The sequence below is a fragment of the Peromyscus maniculatus genome, chromosome 19, assembly GCF_049852395.1.
Source record: "Peromyscus maniculatus bairdii isolate BWxNUB_F1_BW_parent chromosome 19, HU_Pman_BW_mat_3.1, whole genome shotgun sequence".
NCBI classification, from domain to species: Eukaryota; Metazoa; Chordata; class Mammalia; order Rodentia; family Cricetidae; genus Peromyscus; species Peromyscus maniculatus.
Window position 1 is genome coordinate 56611775 of NC_134870.1, and position 19283 is coordinate 56631057.

Below are 19283 nucleotides of genomic sequence, written 5' to 3' on the forward strand. Positions count from 1 at the left end.
CCATTATTATTACAGTTCTTGAAATTTTATTAAATGGGCTAGAGAGTTGGTTCAGTGGATAAAGTACTTGCTGTGTAAACTTAAGGACCAGAGTTTGGATCCTCAGCTCCCATATGAATGGCAGGCATGCATAGAAGCTTGCTTGTAGTCCCAAGCCCTTGAGAAACAGAAGCAGAGTCCCCAGAAAAGGCGGGCTGACTAGCCACGTTGGTTATCTCTAGGTTGGGGGCAGAGACTACCTCAATCTATGAGGTGGAGAGTGATCAAGGAAGACACTGAGCATCAACTTCTGGCCTCCATACACACGCACACTCGTGTATGCACATCTCTACATAGGTGTGCACATAGACATGTAAACATGCATATACTCACCACACATGTATGTACACACACTCTCAAAAAAAATCTGTTAAAGGAATTCAAACTGTCCTTTAAATTGGAGATTTGGACTAGATAGCACTTTGGGCCTTGACTAATCGGGTTTTGTGTATTAAGACTCTACCTACAATTTCTTTGGGGGGAAAATAACAGTGGGGATGTGGGGGTGTAAACTATGATGTAGTCTATACAATGAAATATCAGTACACTCACATTAACAATATAAACCAACACAGTGATCAAAATTACCTGCATCCAAAGTCTGGTTTTCTGACTTAGTAGTCCTTGGAATTTGGGTGAGCTTTTAAATCTCGGTGTTTCAAGTTCCTATGTACGAAAAAGAGGAGTGATATTATTACCTGCCTTGTTGTGAAGAGTTCCTATGTATGAAAAAGGGGAGTGATATTATTACCTGCCTTGTTGTGAAGAGTTCCTATGTATGTAAAAGGGGAGTGATGCTATTACCTGCCTTGTTATAAAGAGGATGTGAGTCTCCCAGAGCTGGTGATTTGATATTCTCAACAGAGCACTATGCAAGTAGAATGTCAGTCAACTTGAGTAGGAGAAGTTTGTTACTGTTTTTATTTTATTGTTTTGCTTTGTTCTGTTTGAGACCGTTTCCTTATGTAGCCTAAACCTGTCCTTAAACTCAGGATCCTGCTGTTTCAGCTTCTGTACTGGGATTACAGATATGTGCCACCATCCAAATATTTTATCTGTAGCCAAAAATAAATAGCTGTGGTTTTTTTAATTGTTTTTAAAGCACATGCTTGGTGGCACACACTTTTAATCCTAGCACTTAGGAGGCAGGTACAAGATACTATGTTCTAGTCTAGCTAGAGATCTTGTCTCAAAAAACTAATTTAAGTACATGTGTTTATTTAGTGTGTGTGCATTTGTGTGTAGGTAGGTGTGTGCCACAGTGCCAGCAGGTTAGAGGACAGTGTGCAGGAGTCCGTTTTCTCCTACCATGTGGATCCCAGGGATCAGACTTGGGTCATCAGTCTTGGTGGCAGACACCCCTTCCCAAAGAGCCATCTCACCAGCCCCAGACTACATTCCTGGAAATCATGTTGCCAAGATAGAAAATTCTCTAATGGCCTCATTTGCATAATTATATTTCTAACTACATTCAATTGCCTGATATCTCTAACGGTATCTATTTTCTCCCCTAGCAATTAGCAGTGCTACAGATGGAATTTTTAAAATACAGTGATTTTCACTGGATTATTGTACATAAAAATAATCCCCCTTAATATAATCTCATTGCAGACGAAAGTTTTACACTTTGCACAAGTCATTTTGGTAAGGAGAAATCATATTTTGTAGTAAGTGCCTTAATCTGAGCAGTTGCTGAGGAGATGGCAACTGTATGGTGAAATCCCTCAGAGCTGCTGCTTCTCTGAAGCTGAATCTTGCTAGAAACAGATGGTGCCGCACCCAGGCTTTCTGATTGGGTATCTAAGTTATACCTGTTGTAAACATGGCACCAGTTCTAAAAGGTCGTTCCCTGCTGGACTATGTTGATTGTTAGTGTCAAGTGCTTACTGAGTTCCTGTTATATCTACAGATAAAGAAGTGTCAGTGTTCTGGGGGGCACTGTAATAACAAAAGAAAGATGCAGGTAAAGAACAGAAAAAGACAAAGAAGACATGGTCAGTACTTAGAGAACATTGCAGTACTTAATACAGTGGTGGAAATACCACCTGTGGAGTCCAGACACCTCAACAGTATGACTTGAAACAGCTGTTTAATTTCCTCTTCTGTGACACACCTATAATCCCAGCACTCAGGATGCTGAGGCAGGATTATCACAATTTTGAGGCTGGCCTGGGCTGAATGAGGTCCAGGTCAGCCAAACTACAAAGTGAGACCCTGTCTCAATAACTCAAAATTATATAGAGGTAGATATCTTTTATAAATTGTGTTATCTGAATTAAAAGTAGGTTGTGTATATGGAAATGCTTTGAAAATCACGAAAGTGTTATACAAAGACAAACGGTAACATGAGCATTTTCCCTCAGAAAGCCTAAGTACACATCAGACTATTTACAAAGTGCCGAAAAGTGAGTGCCACCGGGGCTGGAGAGGTGGTTCAGCAATTCAAAGTGAACCCTGCTCTTTCAAAGGACCTGAGTTTGGTTCCCAGCATCCGTGTTAGATGACTCATACCTTCCTCTCAATCTAGCTTCAGAGGAGCCAGTACCTTCTTGTGGCCTCCATGCGTATCTGTACATATCCAAAAATAAAAATAAATCTTTAAAAGTTTTGAAATAATAGTAATTTTTTAAAATGTTGTTGTAGCATTCCAAGGTGTATGTTACAATGTTAGAAGGCTATAATGCTGGTTGATAAAACTTGAGCAGGAATCTGAATTGAAGATACTCTTGACATGCGTTAAGATTTAACGAGCTAAAGCTTCAGTACAGTCATGGAGCTTAAAAACAAGTTTGTCATAGGTGGGTACGGTGGTGCACACCTTTAATCCCAGCACTCGGGAGGCCGAAGTAGATAGGTTTCTGTGGTTCAAGGCTAACCAGGGCTACAGAGAGACTGTATCAAATAAAGAAAAGTTTGTCTTGCTCTACAAATAGTAGAGGCTAGTGGGGAAAAGTTACATTTTGAACACTTGCTAAAAATACAACTTGTATTCTTTTTTTTTTTTTTTTTTTTTTTTTGGTTTTTCGAGACAGGGTTTCTCTGTGTAGCTTTGCGCCTTTCCTGGAGCTCACTTGGTAGCCCAGGCTGGCCTCGAACTCACAGAGATCCGCCTGCCTCTGCCACCACCGCCCGGCCCACAACTTGTATTCTTTAAAAGTACAATTTAGTGGATCAGAATATTCCCAAAATTGTGCATAGGTCATGTGTCTGACTCCTCATTTTCATTACTGGGAAGTGAGAGCCATGCCCACTTACATGTCTCTTTAACCTAGCCTCTGACCACTGTAAATGTACCTTCTGTCTTAGGAGCTTGCCAATTCTAGATGTTTCGTATAATTGGAAACACTGGAGCCAGAGAGATGGCTCAGCAGTAAGACTTGCGTCTCTTGCAGAGGACCCAGTTCAGTTCCCAGCATTCCTAAGAGACAGCTCACAAATGACTGTAACTCCAGTTCCAGGAGATCTGATGCCCTCTTCTGGACTCCATGGTTTCTGGCATTCACACATGCACACATACACACCCGCACTGTCTTGGTTTATTTGCTGTTGCTGTGATAAAACACTATGATGAAAGGCTGCTTGAGTTTATTTTTGGCCTCCATGTTCTGATCACAGTGCATCATGAAAGGAAGTCAAGGCATGAACTCCAGGTAGGGACCTGGCAGTAAGAACTAAACAGAAGCCGTGGAGGAGCACTGCTTCATGGCGTGTTCCACATGGCTTGCTCAGTTTGCTTTTTTATATAACTCGGACAAGGATGCCGAGGGGTGGCACTACCCACAGTGGGCTGGGCCCACTAACACCAATTATTAATTTAAAAAAAAGTCCCACAGATTGCCTGAAGGCCAATCTTACGGTGAAGATATTTTCTAAATTAAGACTCCCTCTTTCCAAATGGCCCTAGCTTGTGTGTCAAGTTGGCAGAAAACTAACTATACATTCAGACACACATCCACATAATTTAAAAAAATCTTTTTTTAGTGGAACCATTCTGCATATAACCTTTTTTGTCTGACTTCTTTCACTGAGTATGTGCTTAGTTTAATCCATGTTATAGCATGCTATCAGAACTTTTTATTTTAAGAATGGTTAATATTTAATTAAATGACTAAACCACATTTTGCTTGTCTCATCTCACGGTTACTAAGTTATTTTCACTATGAATGATGTTTCTGTACGGTTTTGAATGCAGTTTTGTGTGGACCAGTTTTAGCTCTCCTTTGTGAATGCCCAGCAGTAGGACTGCTGGACATAAGGCAATTTGGTGTTTAATTTTTTGAGGAACTTGTAGACTCTTTGCAAAATTTTTGTATAATACCGTATTCTATTACCAGGACAAGTGACTGAGCATCCCGATTTCTCCTCATCTTCGTTACTGCCTGTCTCTTGATTACAGCTGTCCTAGTAAGAGTGAAATGGTATCTTACCACAGTTTTGATTTGTTAATGGTAAAGGATGTTAAACATCATGAATTGTGTTTGCTTATTAACCTGTTAAATATTGACCAAGGTTCTTTCCTGCACCCTAGCCTCATGAGGGGACAGATAGGAAAGAAGTCCCTAGGTAGTATCCTTATTACCCTTTTCTGCTCCACAGTATACTGTTAACTGGGTCTTCCTCCTGTCAAGTAGAATGTATTTCAGACAGTAGCTTGGTGGTATTACAAAATATGGAATTTAAATGAAGACCATTTCCAAAATAATATGAAATTCAGATCAACTTTTGATTATTGATTGTCTGTAGTTGGATGTTTCTTAGATAACGTAAGCCTGAAGAAAAGAAGTCATTGTAACAGTGTATATCTGTAAACGTTGAAATGCATTTAGAGCTGACATCTCTCCTTTCCCCGCCCCCAGGGTTGTTATATTATGCAGGGCATGGTTATGAAAACTTTGGGAACAGTTTTATGGTCCCGGTTGATGCTCCAAATCCATATAGGTCTGAAAATTGCCTGTGTGTACAAAACATACTGAAATTAATGCAAGAAAAGGAAACTGGACTCAATGTGTTCCTGTTGGATATGTGTCGGAAAAGGTACAATTTCTAATCTCTGTAAAGTTATTGTTGGGATCAAATATCAACCTTGACAAATTCCACCCATGGCAGTTCTGTAAGGTGCTAAGAACCAGTGGGAATTATGAGTTTCTGAAAGCAGACTTGTTGAAAATATATTTTTAGGTATCTAATTATTTTACCTTACTTTCTGTTTGCTGTAGAAGGGACTAAAAGATACAAGTTATATATTTGCACCACAAAGCATTGGCTCTCTAGGATGTGTATACATGTTGTTAGCAGTCACTGCCATTTTTCTCTAGGAATTAATAAGTCACACCTATGGATTTAGAGCATGTAGTCATCAGTCTGTCTTGTCTTACAAATGTAGAAAGTAGTTGGGTAGATTTTGGAAGTCTTACATCTATTTGTCTGGCTTAGTGTTCTCAATAATTACAACCAATGATTATTCCTCTCTGATTTTTTGCTTACCAGTCAGAATTCAGTGAGGGAGTTCAGATACAACTTCATTTTTAAAGCTAACAAAAAGCCTGGTGTGAACTGGCTTTTAATCCCAGCACTTAAGAGGCAGAAGCAGGCAGATCTCTGTGAGTTCAAGGCTAGCCTGGTCTACACAGCAAGTTCCAGGCCAGGCAGAGGTGCATATTGATACCCTGCCTTAAAAAAAAAAAAAATCTAAAAGCCAGGTATAGCAGTATCCTAGAGTTCAGGAGAGTGAGAGTGAGTGGGAGGATCTTGAGTTTGAGGCTAGTGTCCACACTACCTAGGAAGATCCTAGCTTTTAAAAAAAAAAAAAAAAAAAGCTTCACAAAAGATGGGATGATTATTTACTGTCTTCATAACGTAGGAACCTGGGTTGCTTTTGGTTTGTATGTAGCTGGCTAAGTAAAGGAAGTTGATCTGTCATTTTATGTGTACTAAAAGTAGTAGCATATTTTTCATTGAAGAACACTGTAATTTCTCATACTTGTATCTGCCCTTTTCTCCTTCCCATGCATACAAATAGAAATGACTATGATGATACCATTCCAATCTTGGATGCACTGAAAGTCACTGCCAATATTGTGTTTGGATATGCCACGTAAGAAAACTTTATATTCAGTTTTCTTTGTTCTTGTATGTCTTTGTTTTGATTGTAGATTAGAAACAGAAATATCCATAAACATCTAGGCATAAATTTTCCCTCTTGATGTGCTTGATAGAAAGCTTCATCTGTGCACCTCGGTCTCAGTACCTTCTCACTAAGCCGCAGAACCTTTCACTTTTGCCTGAAGTTCAGTTCTAGTTGGGAAGCCATTGAAGGGCAGATGGAAGAGGGAAACTTATCTGTGGGTGTGGACACCCCACTAGCAAACGCTGGCTCTCTTTTTTGTTGGTTCCTTTTCTATTGGATAGTGACAAGTTATAAGCATATATATTTGTGGGGTACAGGGTGCTACCATGTACACAGCATGGACTGATTGTATGAAGCCCGTTAGTATTCCAGTTACCTTTCACACCCATTTACTTCCCCTGTCTCAGAGAAAGAAGCATTATGTCCTGACTAGCATCTCCCTCCCACCCCCACTTCCCAGCCTCTGATGACTGCCATTCTGCCTTTGGTGTTCTTTGTTGTGTGTTCAGGTTTGTCGGTGAGCACATGGGTTTGTTGTTCTGTGCCTGGCTTATCTCACCTTTTCTCTTGATTTTTTTTAAGGTGTCAAGGAGCAGAAGCTTTTGAAATACAGCATTCTGGATTGGCAAATGGGATTTTTATGAAATTTTTAAAAGATAGATTATTAGAAGACAAGAAAATTACTGTGTTACTGGATGAAGTTGCAGAAGGTAAAGTTTTAACGAAAGCAATCCACTCAGAAAAAGCCCAGCAGTGGAGATAAACCTACTTGAGGTTCTTTGCTCGGTGTGGTTAGTGTATTCTCATCAGTACTGTGTGGGTTTGGAATTATGGTGTGCTTTAGGAAACAGTTTTTGGCTTCATGCTCAGCAACACTGATGCTCTCGGTTCTTCTCTTTCCTTGCTGTCCTGGCGAATCTCATGAGCAGTGATGAGATGGCGTTCAGTCCTCAGAGCTCTGCCTTATGTCCAGCCAGTACCTTGCTGCTGCCCAATCTAGTTGGTAGGAAAACTAAAAGTGCAGTGAGTAGTCTATACAAGCAAGGCATCTTCCTCTACACCTTATCTTTCAGAAGTGTTGACACCCTGCTAGAAGAAAGCCAACCTCAGTATTTCTTTGATGAACTTAGATGTTTCCAGGTCCTGCTTTATGTATATGGCCTTATAGATCGTATCTTCCATCTCCTTTTGTCCCCTTCCCTGTCTGCTCACAAGGTGCTGTAGCTCACACAAGGCCAAATCTATACCTGTTAAATACGTAGGTTACAGTGTGGTTGAACTTGTTTTGTTAGATTTTTTGGATTTGGTGTTTTTGTTTTTTTTGAAACAGGGTCTCACTGTATAGCCCAGGCTGGCCTCTAACCTCACAATTCGTCTGTCCTAGCCTTTTTTATTATCTTTATTTTTAGTTAATTTTGTTCATAAGTATAGCTGTCTTGTCTGCATGTATGTCTATACACCATGTGCATGCCTGCACCCTGAGAAGTCTAAAAGAGAACATTGGATCCCCTGGGACTGAAGTTACAGATGGTTGTGAGTTCCCATGTGGGTGCTGGGAGTTGAACCTAGGTCCTCTGTAAGAGCAGCCAACTACTAAGCCATCTCTCCAGCCCCTGCCTCAGATTATTTAGTACTGTGTTTTACAGTATATTTTTTTTTTTATGAACTTATGTAAACCACATCAGAAAGAAGGTACACCCTTTGCAAACCCTAAAAACTGAAATTTCACAGGTCTTACAGAGTTGACAGGTTGTGTTTTAGGTGTGTCTTGAGTCTCTGTTTTGTTCACTGTGTAGCGCAGGCTGACCTCAGATGCTCAGCAGTCCCCCTGCCTTAGTTCACTGAATACACACAGCTCAGATATAGCACATTGAGAATAAAATATTTTGCTAACAGCTGTTGATCATGGTTTTTTTTCACAAGCTCCAACACACACACACACACACACACACACACACACACACACACACCCCATGTGACTTAATCACTTAGCATAACCTGCCAGGTTTTTAGACTTTCTCCTGCCTGCTTTAGCCAGAGAAGTTCTGCTTTTATCTGTTTTACATATTGAGTTTCCTCTTAAGCCTTCATATGAAAACATTCTGCCTCTTCGAATTTAGAGCCCTTGGATTATTTCAGTTATCTTCAAACTGAAGTGTGTGAAGGTGCCGCAGACTCTCTTTGGGTGTTTTAAGTTTCTTTTATGGGAGGCAGGGAGCCTAAGCTGTCCTGGAACAACAGTTGCGTTGAGCAACCACAACCTCCCTGTGTCTGTCTGAGGGGCATGAGCCCTCATGCTTTGGCCAATTGCATTTTAAAGTATATTTAAAACTGGAAGTGGAGCTCTTGGGTAGAGCACTTACCCAAAGGATATTTTAAATATTTTAAAATTTAATAAGAAACACATGCTTATTTACCTCTGATGGTTACCAAGTTGTCTTTTGCTATGAGTGTATTTGAACTTCTTTAAGAAGTTTGCTGTGGTTTCAGACCTGGCATGCCTCCACAATTAAAACTGCCCAGATAAGAGTAGACTAGAGTAAAACACATAGTTCAGAGCCTGGGTCCAAGAACAAGCGCTCCTAGCCACTGTTCTGTCCCTCCAGCCTTCGCCGTGTTCTGATTATGTTGTTTTTGCTTTGCTCATTGATTGAGAAGAGTGTTGAGTGATTCTGTGGTACTAGATTGCACCTCTCAAGACACTGAGTACAAATGGTAGTTTTTGAAGGAACCGTTGTTTTGTTTCTGATTTAAAGAGAATGCACATGCAGAATAATACAAGTTTTTAATATTCTTTGTGAGGTTAAGAAAGCTCTCTTCTGTGCTGATTTTTTTGAGAATTAAAATGTTGAATATATTTAATAGTTTTTCTTCCACTACGAAGAAAGTAATATGATGCTTCCATTCTTCTAATCTCTCAGTATGATTGATTATATTCAGCTAAGATGAGTGGATTTTATTGGCACACTTTAAATGTAGCCTGATTTACTATGCCAGCATTTTGCATAGAATTTTCACATCTCGTTGCAAATATTATGTTTTTAAATGTTCATTAAAAATGTTGAATAGAAAAAGAATTTTCGTGTCTATATTGTTATGAGAGATGAGCCTATATTTTTACTTTCTCATGCTATTTGTTTTGATTTTTGGTATCAATGTTATGTTGGTTTTGTAAAGTGGATTGGAGCTTTCAGTGGTTAATTGTATGTTAACTTGACTGAGCCTCAGTGCCAAGACATTTAGTCAAACATTGTTTCTCGATGGTTGATCCATTCATTATTCTAGATGGGATTAATGTTTAGATTGATGGGCTTTCTTTCATTAAGCAGGTTATACTGTGATGTGTGTGGGCCTCATCCATTGGTTGGAAGAGGAATAAAGATGTCACCCCGCCAGGCGGTGGTGGCACACGCCTTTAATCCCAGCACTCGGGAGGCAGAGCCAGGAGGATCTCTGTGAGTTCGAGGCCAGCCTGGTCTCCAAAGCGAGTTCCAGGAAAGGCGCAAAACTACACAGAGAAACCCTGTCTCAAAACAAAACAAAACAAAAAAAAAAGATGTCACCCAAACAAGGATTTCTGCCAGAAGAAATCAGACTATAACTCTTTGCTGTGTCCATCCCCTGCCTGTCTGCCAATGTTGCAGGTTTTAAACATGCATCTTCACAATTTTCTAAGCCAATTCCTACATTAATTCCCCCTCCCCGTCTCTGTAGACACACACACACACACATACACACACACACACATCTTGTTGGAACTATTTCATTTGAGAACTCTAATTCAGAGAATCCCCAACTTAGTGAAGAGTTTTGTATAACTGTGATTATAGTACTTGGCTTTATGGTACTGTGTAACAGTCTAGGAATGATATTTTCTTGGGTAGATGAATTTTACTTCTACTGAGTCCATTTTTAGTAAGTTACATTTTCCCAGGAATTAGACAGCTTTCAAAATTGTTGGGATGCAGTTGCAGATAGTTTCTTCTGGTGGTCTTCTTTAATTTCTGCATTATCCATAGTTTCATGCCCTTTTCACCAATCTTCTTACTTGTACCTGCTTGCTTTTTCCCCTTGACCATTGGCTGCAGACTTGGTCAGTTTCACATTGGCCCGCTGGTTTCCTCTGATTCTTCCTTAGCTGGTGTCTCACTCCTTCCTGCTTCTCTATCATGTTTACCTTGCTTTGTGTTTCCTCTGCTCTTCTGTTTGTAATGTCAGAAGATAACAACACCTGTGTAGTGATTGTTAGGAATGCTTTTTACCTTTTTGTACATGTTAATAGGGCCACATCGGCTTCCTTTTGAGTGACTGTATGCTATTTGTTAAACATTTATTTCCAACCATTTGATGTCATTCTGCTTTGGCTGTAACTTGTAGAGGCAGCAAGTAGCAGATTTTTTTTTCTTTTTTGTTTTATTTGAGACAGGGTTTCTCTGTGTAGCTTTGGTGCCTGTCCTGGATCCCGCTCTGTAGACTGGGCTGGCCTCGAACTCAGAGATCTGCCTGGCTCTGCCTCCCTGGGATTAAAGGTGTGCACCACTGCCTGCCATCAAGTAACAGATTTTTAATACAAAATGATCTTTTCTTGAAACAAAGAATTTCAGTTCATTTACCTTTTTTGATTTTTGTTGGTGGTGATTGGTTGGTTGGTTTTGTTTTGTTTTCAGGCATTTCCCTATATAGTTGAGGCTGGCCTGAAACTCAACTCTTCTTGAAACTCAAAATCCCAATGCTAGGATTACAGGAATGTAGCACCATACCTAAATTTTTTTTTCTATTTTTTTATTTACTTTTTAAATTACACTCATGATAGTAATCACATTTGTGGTATTCATAGATTACATTTGCAGTATTCATTCAATTATATATATTTAATTCTAAATGTCAAATGTCATTTCTTGAAGGGGGTAGGAGGTCTTAATTACAGGCTTACAGCACAATGGGAGGACCCCGGAGAGCAGAAGTTTGCTACTGATGTTTTACAATCTTGCATCTAAGCTGTTAATGCCCATTATTCAGGATACACAGACAAGAAACTTCCCTTATGCATTCAGGAGGGTGGAACCTGGCAGGGAATTAGCATTGGGAGGATATCAAGGTCAAGGTCCGCAAAGCAAGGCAACAGTTACCCAAAACGGGGGCCAGGGCCCTGCAGGTCCCCCTTTTATTAAAAAATGAGCTTCTGACTTGGGTTGCGTGGGACGTCAGCAGCCATACCTAAATTTTTAACTATTTTTAGCCATCCAGTTTTTCTATTTGGTTAAGTCTTCCTGTTTCTTTTTCATCTTTTTTTAAAGTTCTTTGTATATCTTTCCTTCTTAACCAACAAGAATCTGTAACATATAGACCTTGATCTCCCTGTGTAATCCCCAACATACTGATCTATCTGCAATTTTTGATACAGGAGCAAACCTTCCCGCCTATCTTAGGTTTACTATTTATTAACAGTTCATAGTATAATATACAAAAGTAGGCTGCTGGTGGTAGTGCACACTGTTAATCCCAGCACTTGGTTGGCAGAGGCAGGGGGATCTCTTGAATTTGAGGCTATCCTGATCTATAGAGAGAGTTCCAGGACAGCCAGAGCTACATAGAGAAACCCTATCTTGAAAAAAAGAAAAGAAAAAAGAAACAACAAAACAGAAGTAGAATCAGTAAATTACCATTAATTTACTCATACCAAATATATGATAGATTTTAAATTTAAATTGGTGCATACAAATAAACAAAATCTGTCCGTGTTAGATAAAAATAAAACTACGCCGGGCGGTGGTGGCTCACGCCTTTAGTCCCAGCACTCAGGAGGCAGAGGCAGGCAGATCTCTGAGAGTTCGAAGCCAGCCTGATCTACAGAGCAAGATCCAGGAAAGGCGCAAAGCTACACAGAGAAACCCTATCTCAAAAAAACTAAATAAATAAATAAAGACAATAAATAAAACTACAGAAACATGCTTATATCACTTTTGTTAAACTCAAAGCTAAAATGTTAACAGATTATTTACAAATACTGTGTGATGGTTAACTGAGTAATGGTTACTTCAAGCTGGGCCAAGGAAATGGTGGTGCTTAGGCTAGGTAGGTGGCTTTAACATACTGCTTCCTGTTTAAAAATGGAGTTGAAGAAACGGAACATTTCATTTTCAGTTTTCTCATGTATGTGTCGTCATCTGACTTTCTACTGAAAGTGTTTCTCAGCAGTGTACAGACGTAAAGCTACCGTGGCATCTCTCTTGAAAAGGAAGCACGCTGAGCCAGTTGGGGTATTGATACCAGTTTGTGTCCAGCCTCAGCTACGTAGTGGGTTTGAGATTGGCACACGCAACATGAGACCCTATCTGAGAAAAACAGTAACTAATAATTAGGAAGCACGCTTTCAGGTCAGCATTTTGTGGGTCTGCTCACCGCGCTGCTTCTTCCCCATGCTCAGTACGCAGTAGGCACTGAGTAAATGTTTGTTAACGGGTGATATTGACACTACAACCTGACATACTGGGAAGTACTTAACCTGAATCTGTTTGTTTGTTTGTTTGTTTGTTTGACGTGGTTTCTCTATATTATTGGCTATCCTGAATCTGGCTACATAGACCAGGCTAGCCTCAGATCACAGAGATCCTCCTGCCTCTGCCTCCGGAGCACCAGGCAGGATTAAAGGTGTTCGCCACCATGCCTGGCCTGAATATTTTAGACAAAAGAATCGGTCTTTAAAAAATGTTTACCCTCTTGTCTTTCAGATATGGGAAAATGTCACCTTACCAAGGGCAAACAAGCTCTAGAGATCCGAAGCAGCTTGTCTGAAAAAAGAGCACTTACTGATCCTATCCAGGGGACAGCTTCCTCCGCAGAGTCCCTAGTACGGAATCTACAGTGGGCCAAGGCGCATGGTATGCTCAAGTCTGTTTCTTCTGAGCGCTTTCTATCACAAACTTACTATTTATTTTGTTTTTGGTTTGTTCATTTTGCTTTGCTTTTTGAAACAGGGTCTCACTATGTAGCCCTGCCTGGCCTGGAACTCACTATGTGTACCAGGCTGGCCTCAAACTCACAGAGATCCATTTACCTTTGTTTCCTGGGTGCTGAGATTAAAGAAAGGTGTGTGCCACCATGCCCAGGTATAAACTTATTTTTAAAATTCTAAGTCTTTTTTTTATCCTGACTAAAGTGTTTTCTCCTGAGTTTTACAGTAAAATTGGGGTGGGTGGGTGGCAGGTAGTGGGGTGTGCCTGTCCCCCACATGGCAGATAGTGGTGTGTGCTTGTACTCCAGTACTTGAAAGGCTAGGGCAGGAAGATCGTGAGTTCATGGCCAGTCTAGATCCATGGCAAGATGCTACCTCAAAAGTAAGTGTGCACTGGGTGGCAGTGGCACACGCCTTTAATCCCAGCACTTGGGAGGCAGAGTCAGGAGGATCTCTGTGAGTTCAAAGCCAGCCTGGTCTACAGAGTGAGATCCAGGACAGGCACCAAAACTACACAGAGAAACCCTGTCTTCAAAAACAAAAACAAAACAAAAAAAAGTAAGTGTTCACCTAGTACGCAAGTCCAAAATATTTTAGTTGTATATGTTATGTTGGTTTATGCTAAAAATACCAAATTATCTAGTTTATTATTTTACTATTAGTGAAGACAAATTTGATTTATTTTTGTTTGTGTCTTTTGAGAAAGGCCTCATTATGTAGCCTAGGCTGGCCTAGAACTCCAAAACTTAAATAATCATGTTTAATTCTTCTGTTCTGAAAGTGAGTTAAATTTTTATTTATGTGGCATGCAGGCAAGCCTTTGACTTCTCCATACTGTGACTTCTGAAATGTAGAGTTGTCAGGAGCCAGGCAGGTCTGGATCCACCGTACGCTCAGCTCTGTCTCCTAGGATTGTAGATATCACCCACCAGTTCACCTGTGCGGACAGCCGCTCCCAGCTGTGACTGTCCTGAGATCTGTGACACTTCGCAGAGTAGCAAAGACAGAGAAGATGAAGAGAAATGAGATCTGCACTTTGATGGCCTTCTAGTGGTTTTATATGTGTAGGAAAAACAAGCGTCAAATACTGCCTGGAGGAAAGGATTGTCTGTGATCTTCCCCAAGCAGCTCCTCTGAGTCTTTTTCATAAAAAAGATTGAAGAATAATGTATTTCTTGAACTTCTTTTTAAAAAAATCTTTGTAATGCTTTGTTCTCTTAAGTTGTAATTTTTGGCAAATTATGTTAGAGCACATTAAAGGGTAAAGTACTATAAATCCATCATCTTCTAGATAATTGCACAAATAATTAAAATTGAATGTCTCTTCCACATATATATGTATATGTATTTTGTGTGTGTGTGTGTGTGTGTGTGTGTGTGTGTGTGTGTGTGTATACACAAAACGAAACTATAGTGGTAAAGATAAACATTAAGGCTAGGGCATAGCTCAGTAGTTAAATACGTGCCTGGCATACATGAGTCCTCAGGTTAGGGTCCTAGCACCACACCACAAAATTAAAATTAAATTAGCTCAACACAGAAAACAACCTTTCATCAGACAATACCAAACTGGATATGGTGGTGCACAGCTATAGTCCAGTATTGAGAGCCAGAGGCAGGAAGGAGGGTTGAAAGTTAAAGGCTAGCCTGGGCTAGTTAGGGAGTTCCAGGTCAGTCTGGGCTACCCAGAACCTATCACCCTATCTCAAAAACCAGAGAGAAATATATACTTTAAATCATTTATTTTATTTTTTGATCCCACACACTCAAAAATGATTGTGTTTTAGTGTATTTGTGTTTTGTGTCAGTTACAAACAGTATGGTACATATGTAAGTGCCGTCTAATAGCTCCTCCAACCATCCTGAAGCATTCAATATATGAAATACTGGCTAATAGAAAAATATCAAGCTGGGCGGTGGTGGCGCACACTCCTTTAATCCCAGCACTCAGGAGGCAGAGGCAGGCGGATCTCTGTGAGTTCAAGGCCAGCCTGGTCTACAGAGCGAGATCCAGGACAGCCAAGGCTGCACAGAGAAACCCTGTCTTGGAAAAAAAAAATGAAGAAGAAAAATATCAAAACCCAAAAATACAGTAGTTATTCGGGAGTAGCTGAATGACTAGTTACCAAATTATCATAGCCACTTGGTGACAATATATTTTGTAAAATTCTTGTTTTGGTAAGAGCTTTTATCGTAATAGTAGAGAGCTTACCTAAAATGCGCAAGACCCTGAGCTTTATCCTTCACACCACACCACACCACACCACACAAATTCTTGTCGTAAAGATTGAGTAATCAATAAAAATCTATGTATATTTCTATTCCCACTAGAAAAACCGTATATGCAGATGGCAAAAGTTTGGCTTTTGGTCTAATTGTGTGTATATGTTTCAGCAGTAACATTATATAATATATAATATAATAATATTATATAATATTTATAAGCAAAAGTTCTAACCATATACTGCCCCATGCAGATATTTGCTATCCATCAGAAAATTTACTAAGCACTCTTTAAATGATATTTTTATATGTTGTTTCTATTGTTCTTTTCCAGAACTTCCAGAAAGTATGTGCCTTAAATTTCAATGTGGTGTTCATATTCAGTTAGGATTTGCCGCAGAGTTCTCGAATGTCATGATAATCTACACAAGTATAGTCCACAGACCACCTGAGATAATAATGTGTGATGCCTATGTTACTGATTTCCCTCTCGTAAGTCTCGTTTCTTTGATTTAAAATAGAATGATATGTTCTCGTTTATTAAAGACTAAACTTTGAGATGAAGCTCTAGCTTAGGGACAGATGGGTAAGGCCCTATGTTCTAGCCCCAGCACCAAAAGAAAAAAGAAGCCACTTAAATAATAAATTAAAATTCAATGATAAGTGTAAAGGAAGTCTAGTGCTTATGCACGCTTTCTTGTGTAACACTGACCATAGTGTTTAATAACTGCCACAATACCTTAAGTTGGTCAAATTCAGAAGTGTCCAAAGTGCACTCAGGAAGGATGTCTGCAGTACCTTATCCTCTAGTAGAATTTTAAATGTGAGAAGAGTGGAATATTATATATACAAGGTGTATGTGTGTGTATATAAATGTCAAGAATAACTTTATTTACTTATTTATTTGTGTATGTTTGGTTTTTAGAGACAGGGTTTCTCTGAGTAGCTCTGTCTGTCCTGAAACCCACTTTGTTCCACTGCCTGTGCCTCCCCATGCTGGGATTAAAGACATGGGTCACCACTGCCCTGCTGAGTAGCTTTATTTTTGAGTACAGTATAAGTGTTTATTACAACATAAAATTTACTGCTGGAGCTAATAAGAGAACAGTATCTATGAAGATATTTTATGTTATAGACAATGTTATAACTTCCACTGATTACATCATAAACATTCACTGATTTGTGTTTTTTCATAGGACCTAGACATTGATCCAAAACATGCAAATAAGGGGACTCCTGAGGAAACGGGCAGTTACTTAGTGTCAAGAGAGCTCCCCAAGCATTGCCTCTACACTAGACTCAGTTCCCTCCAAAAATTGAAGGTACCGTTCCTGTTTACGACCTGAGTGGGGCGTAGGCTGTAGATGAGCCGCTTCATCGGGGTATTAAACTGGAGCAGCAGTAGCCAGTCTACAGCGGGTCTTCTCAGTGTCCCCGACACTGGCCCAGGGACTTCTGTCTTCTGCGCTGTTGAGATACAGTTAGGTACAGAGTGGATATATGATAGATTTTTGAATCATGATTTCTTTATTGTCGCTTTCTACAAAACATAGAGCAAATTAAAATTGGAATTGCTTTTTATTCCATTTCTTGCTGACTGACAAATAAGAAACTGGTTCTGTACAGTTAAGTTTTCTAATATAAGCATATCCTTACCAAAAATTTTTTCACAGCTACATGGTTACAATGTAGTAAAAATTAGGCAAAGGAATGGACACTTGTTATGTGGACAAGAGACTATTATTATTTGTTAATATCTAGTTTACTTCAACTCTCTTCCCGTTATCTGACTGAGTTCCTATCTAATAAGGTAAAGCAGCTAGGACTTTTAATGTCCTTGTAAAGTAGATGACTTTGACATTAAAGGACCCTGTTTCTGGTTCTGGGGAAGGGTGAAATTCCAGTGTCACTGCATGGAAAATGTCTCTCACGGTACATCAGAAATGGGAAATCTCTGAAACTCTGTTAGCAGACAGATAGTAAATGATGCAGCCTGCCTGTTTGCTCTAGGGGTGTTGGAAAGGAACCTCAGAGAGGGAGCTGAGTGGGTCTTTGTTGTGGGGTAAGGGAATGGTACTTTAAAGGTTCCGCAGTTAACAAACATGATAAACCTCTTTTTACTTTAGGAACATCTGATCTTCACAGTATGTTTATCGTATCAGTATTCGGGACTGGAAGACACTGTGGAGGAGAAGCAGGAAGTGAATGTTGGGAAGCCTCTTATTGCCAAGTTAGACATGCATCGAGGACTGGGCAGGAAGACTTGCTTTCAAGCTTGTCGTATGCCTGATGAGCCTTATCACAGCTCCACGCCCACCGCAGGGGGAGCAGGGCATTTTCACTCGTCTCAGGACTCGTTCCATGACGTGTACCATTCACATCTTGCTAATTCGGACAGTGACATGCCACCAGACAGGTGTCACTGCAGCCGGACTCCACATACCTTTGTTTCAAGTTACCCCACCCACCATTACTCCTGCCAGTTTGGGAGAAGTAACGTGCCGGTAGAGACAACTGATGAGATGCCCTTCAGTTTTTCTGACAGGCTGATGATTTCTGAAAACTGACCTCACGTTTGTGAAAACTAGAGTATGACAGTGCTTTCATATGAAATATCACATACTATGAGGTGTGGTAGAAAGGCAAAGGTGTACGTACAGAAAGAAAACTGGCAACAGGCTTTTATGGCAGGCTCTCAGGAGTGTGAGGGACCAGAGTTACATTAGTTAAGCTGGGTGGTGGCGGTGGTGGCAACACTTGTAATCCCAGCACTCAGGAGTCGGGGCAGTGGATCTCGGAGTGTGAGGCCAGCCTGGTCTACAGACTGAGTTCCAGGACAGCCAGGGCTACTCAGAAACCCTGTCTTGAAAGATCAAAAAAAGGAAAAAAAAAAAAAAAAAGAAGAAGAAGAATTACATTATTTAACCAGACTGTCTCTTGCTTTGTCTCATTTTAAGACTTTGTGAATTAATTTGTTTTAAAAGAGTGAAGAATAGGGCCTGTGAATATAGCTCAATGGTACAATGTTCAGCTAATATGTGGAAGGCCCTGGGCTTAATCATCATTACTGGAAGGGAAGATATTCATCTTCCAGTAATGATGTGTATGTATGTGTACCAAATATTTTCATTTTGACGACTCAGAAAAGCAGCAAGATTGGCATTACTATAGATTGAATTATAGTGTTGGCACCAAAAAAAGAACCCTTTCTTTTCTCAGAGTTCTTTTATGTGTATGTGTGGGGGCCTGAATATATACGTGTTGTCATGGAGACTAGAAGAGGGCATCAGATCCCCAGAACTAGAAGTATAGACAGGTGCGAGCCACTCACTGTGAATGCTGGGAACTGAACTTGTGTCCTCTGCAAGAATAGCAAGTGCTCACTGGCGGTGGTGGCGGCGGCTGCGGCAGCACACACCTTTACTCCCAGCACTTGGGAAGCACAGGCCCGCGGATCTCTGCAGCATGGTCTACAAATCGAGTTCCAGGACAGCCAAAGCTACATGGAGAAACCCGGTTTCTAAATAAATAAATATATGAATGAATAAATAAATAATAGACTAGCAAGTGCTCTTAATCATTAAGCCATCGCTCCAGCCCCAGAAAGAGTCTTTTCAATCACCAGACTTAACAACTTCCTTTTATCAATGGGAAAATAGATCGAGGCAAACTGTCTTGTATTGGAGCAGAACTGAAGTCTCAGTTCTAGGCTCAAATTTCTATCCCAGTGGTTTCCTACTCCACACTGCCTTCCCTGCAGGTTCTCAGATAGGAGTTGTTTCTGTACATAAGGAGAGGTGGGTGGGCAGAAAGCTGTTTGTAACCCTGAGAACTGCTTATGATTCTGTGATTACAGGATTTTGCTTCAAGTGTTAGTCAAGAGGCTTGTATATAAATGTTATGTGGAACAGACTGAAATTTCTTGTTCAGAAGTTCATG

General features: G+C 40.2%; 1 protein-coding gene across 4 annotated transcripts in view; it reads left to right on the top strand.

Annotated features, from left to right (window-relative positions):
* Window positions 1–18900, top strand: part of Malt1 (MALT1 paracaspase) — a 54886-nt gene extending 35986 nt beyond the window's left edge. For 2 of the 4 annotated variants that reach the window (XM_042263798.2, XM_076555378.1), the window contains 7 exons: window positions 4896–5073; window positions 6059–6133; window positions 6749–6876; window positions 12898–13047; window positions 15679–15836; window positions 16541–16666; window positions 17471–18221. In XM_042263798.2, coding sequence (XP_042119732.1) covers window positions 4896–5073; window positions 6059–6133; window positions 6749–6876; window positions 12898–13047; window positions 15679–15836; window positions 16541–16666; window positions 17471–17911 — 1256 coding nt within the window. In that variant the 3' untranslated portion in view covers window positions 17912–18221. Of the gene's footprint in view, window positions 1–4895; window positions 5074–6058; window positions 6134–6748; window positions 6877–12897; window positions 13048–15678; window positions 15837–16540; window positions 16667–17470 lie in introns of all 4 variants that reach the window. The other 2 variants (XM_006970050.4, XM_006970051.4) reach the window with 2 other exon arrangements.
* The last annotated feature ends 383 nt before the right edge of the window (window positions 18901–19283 follow it).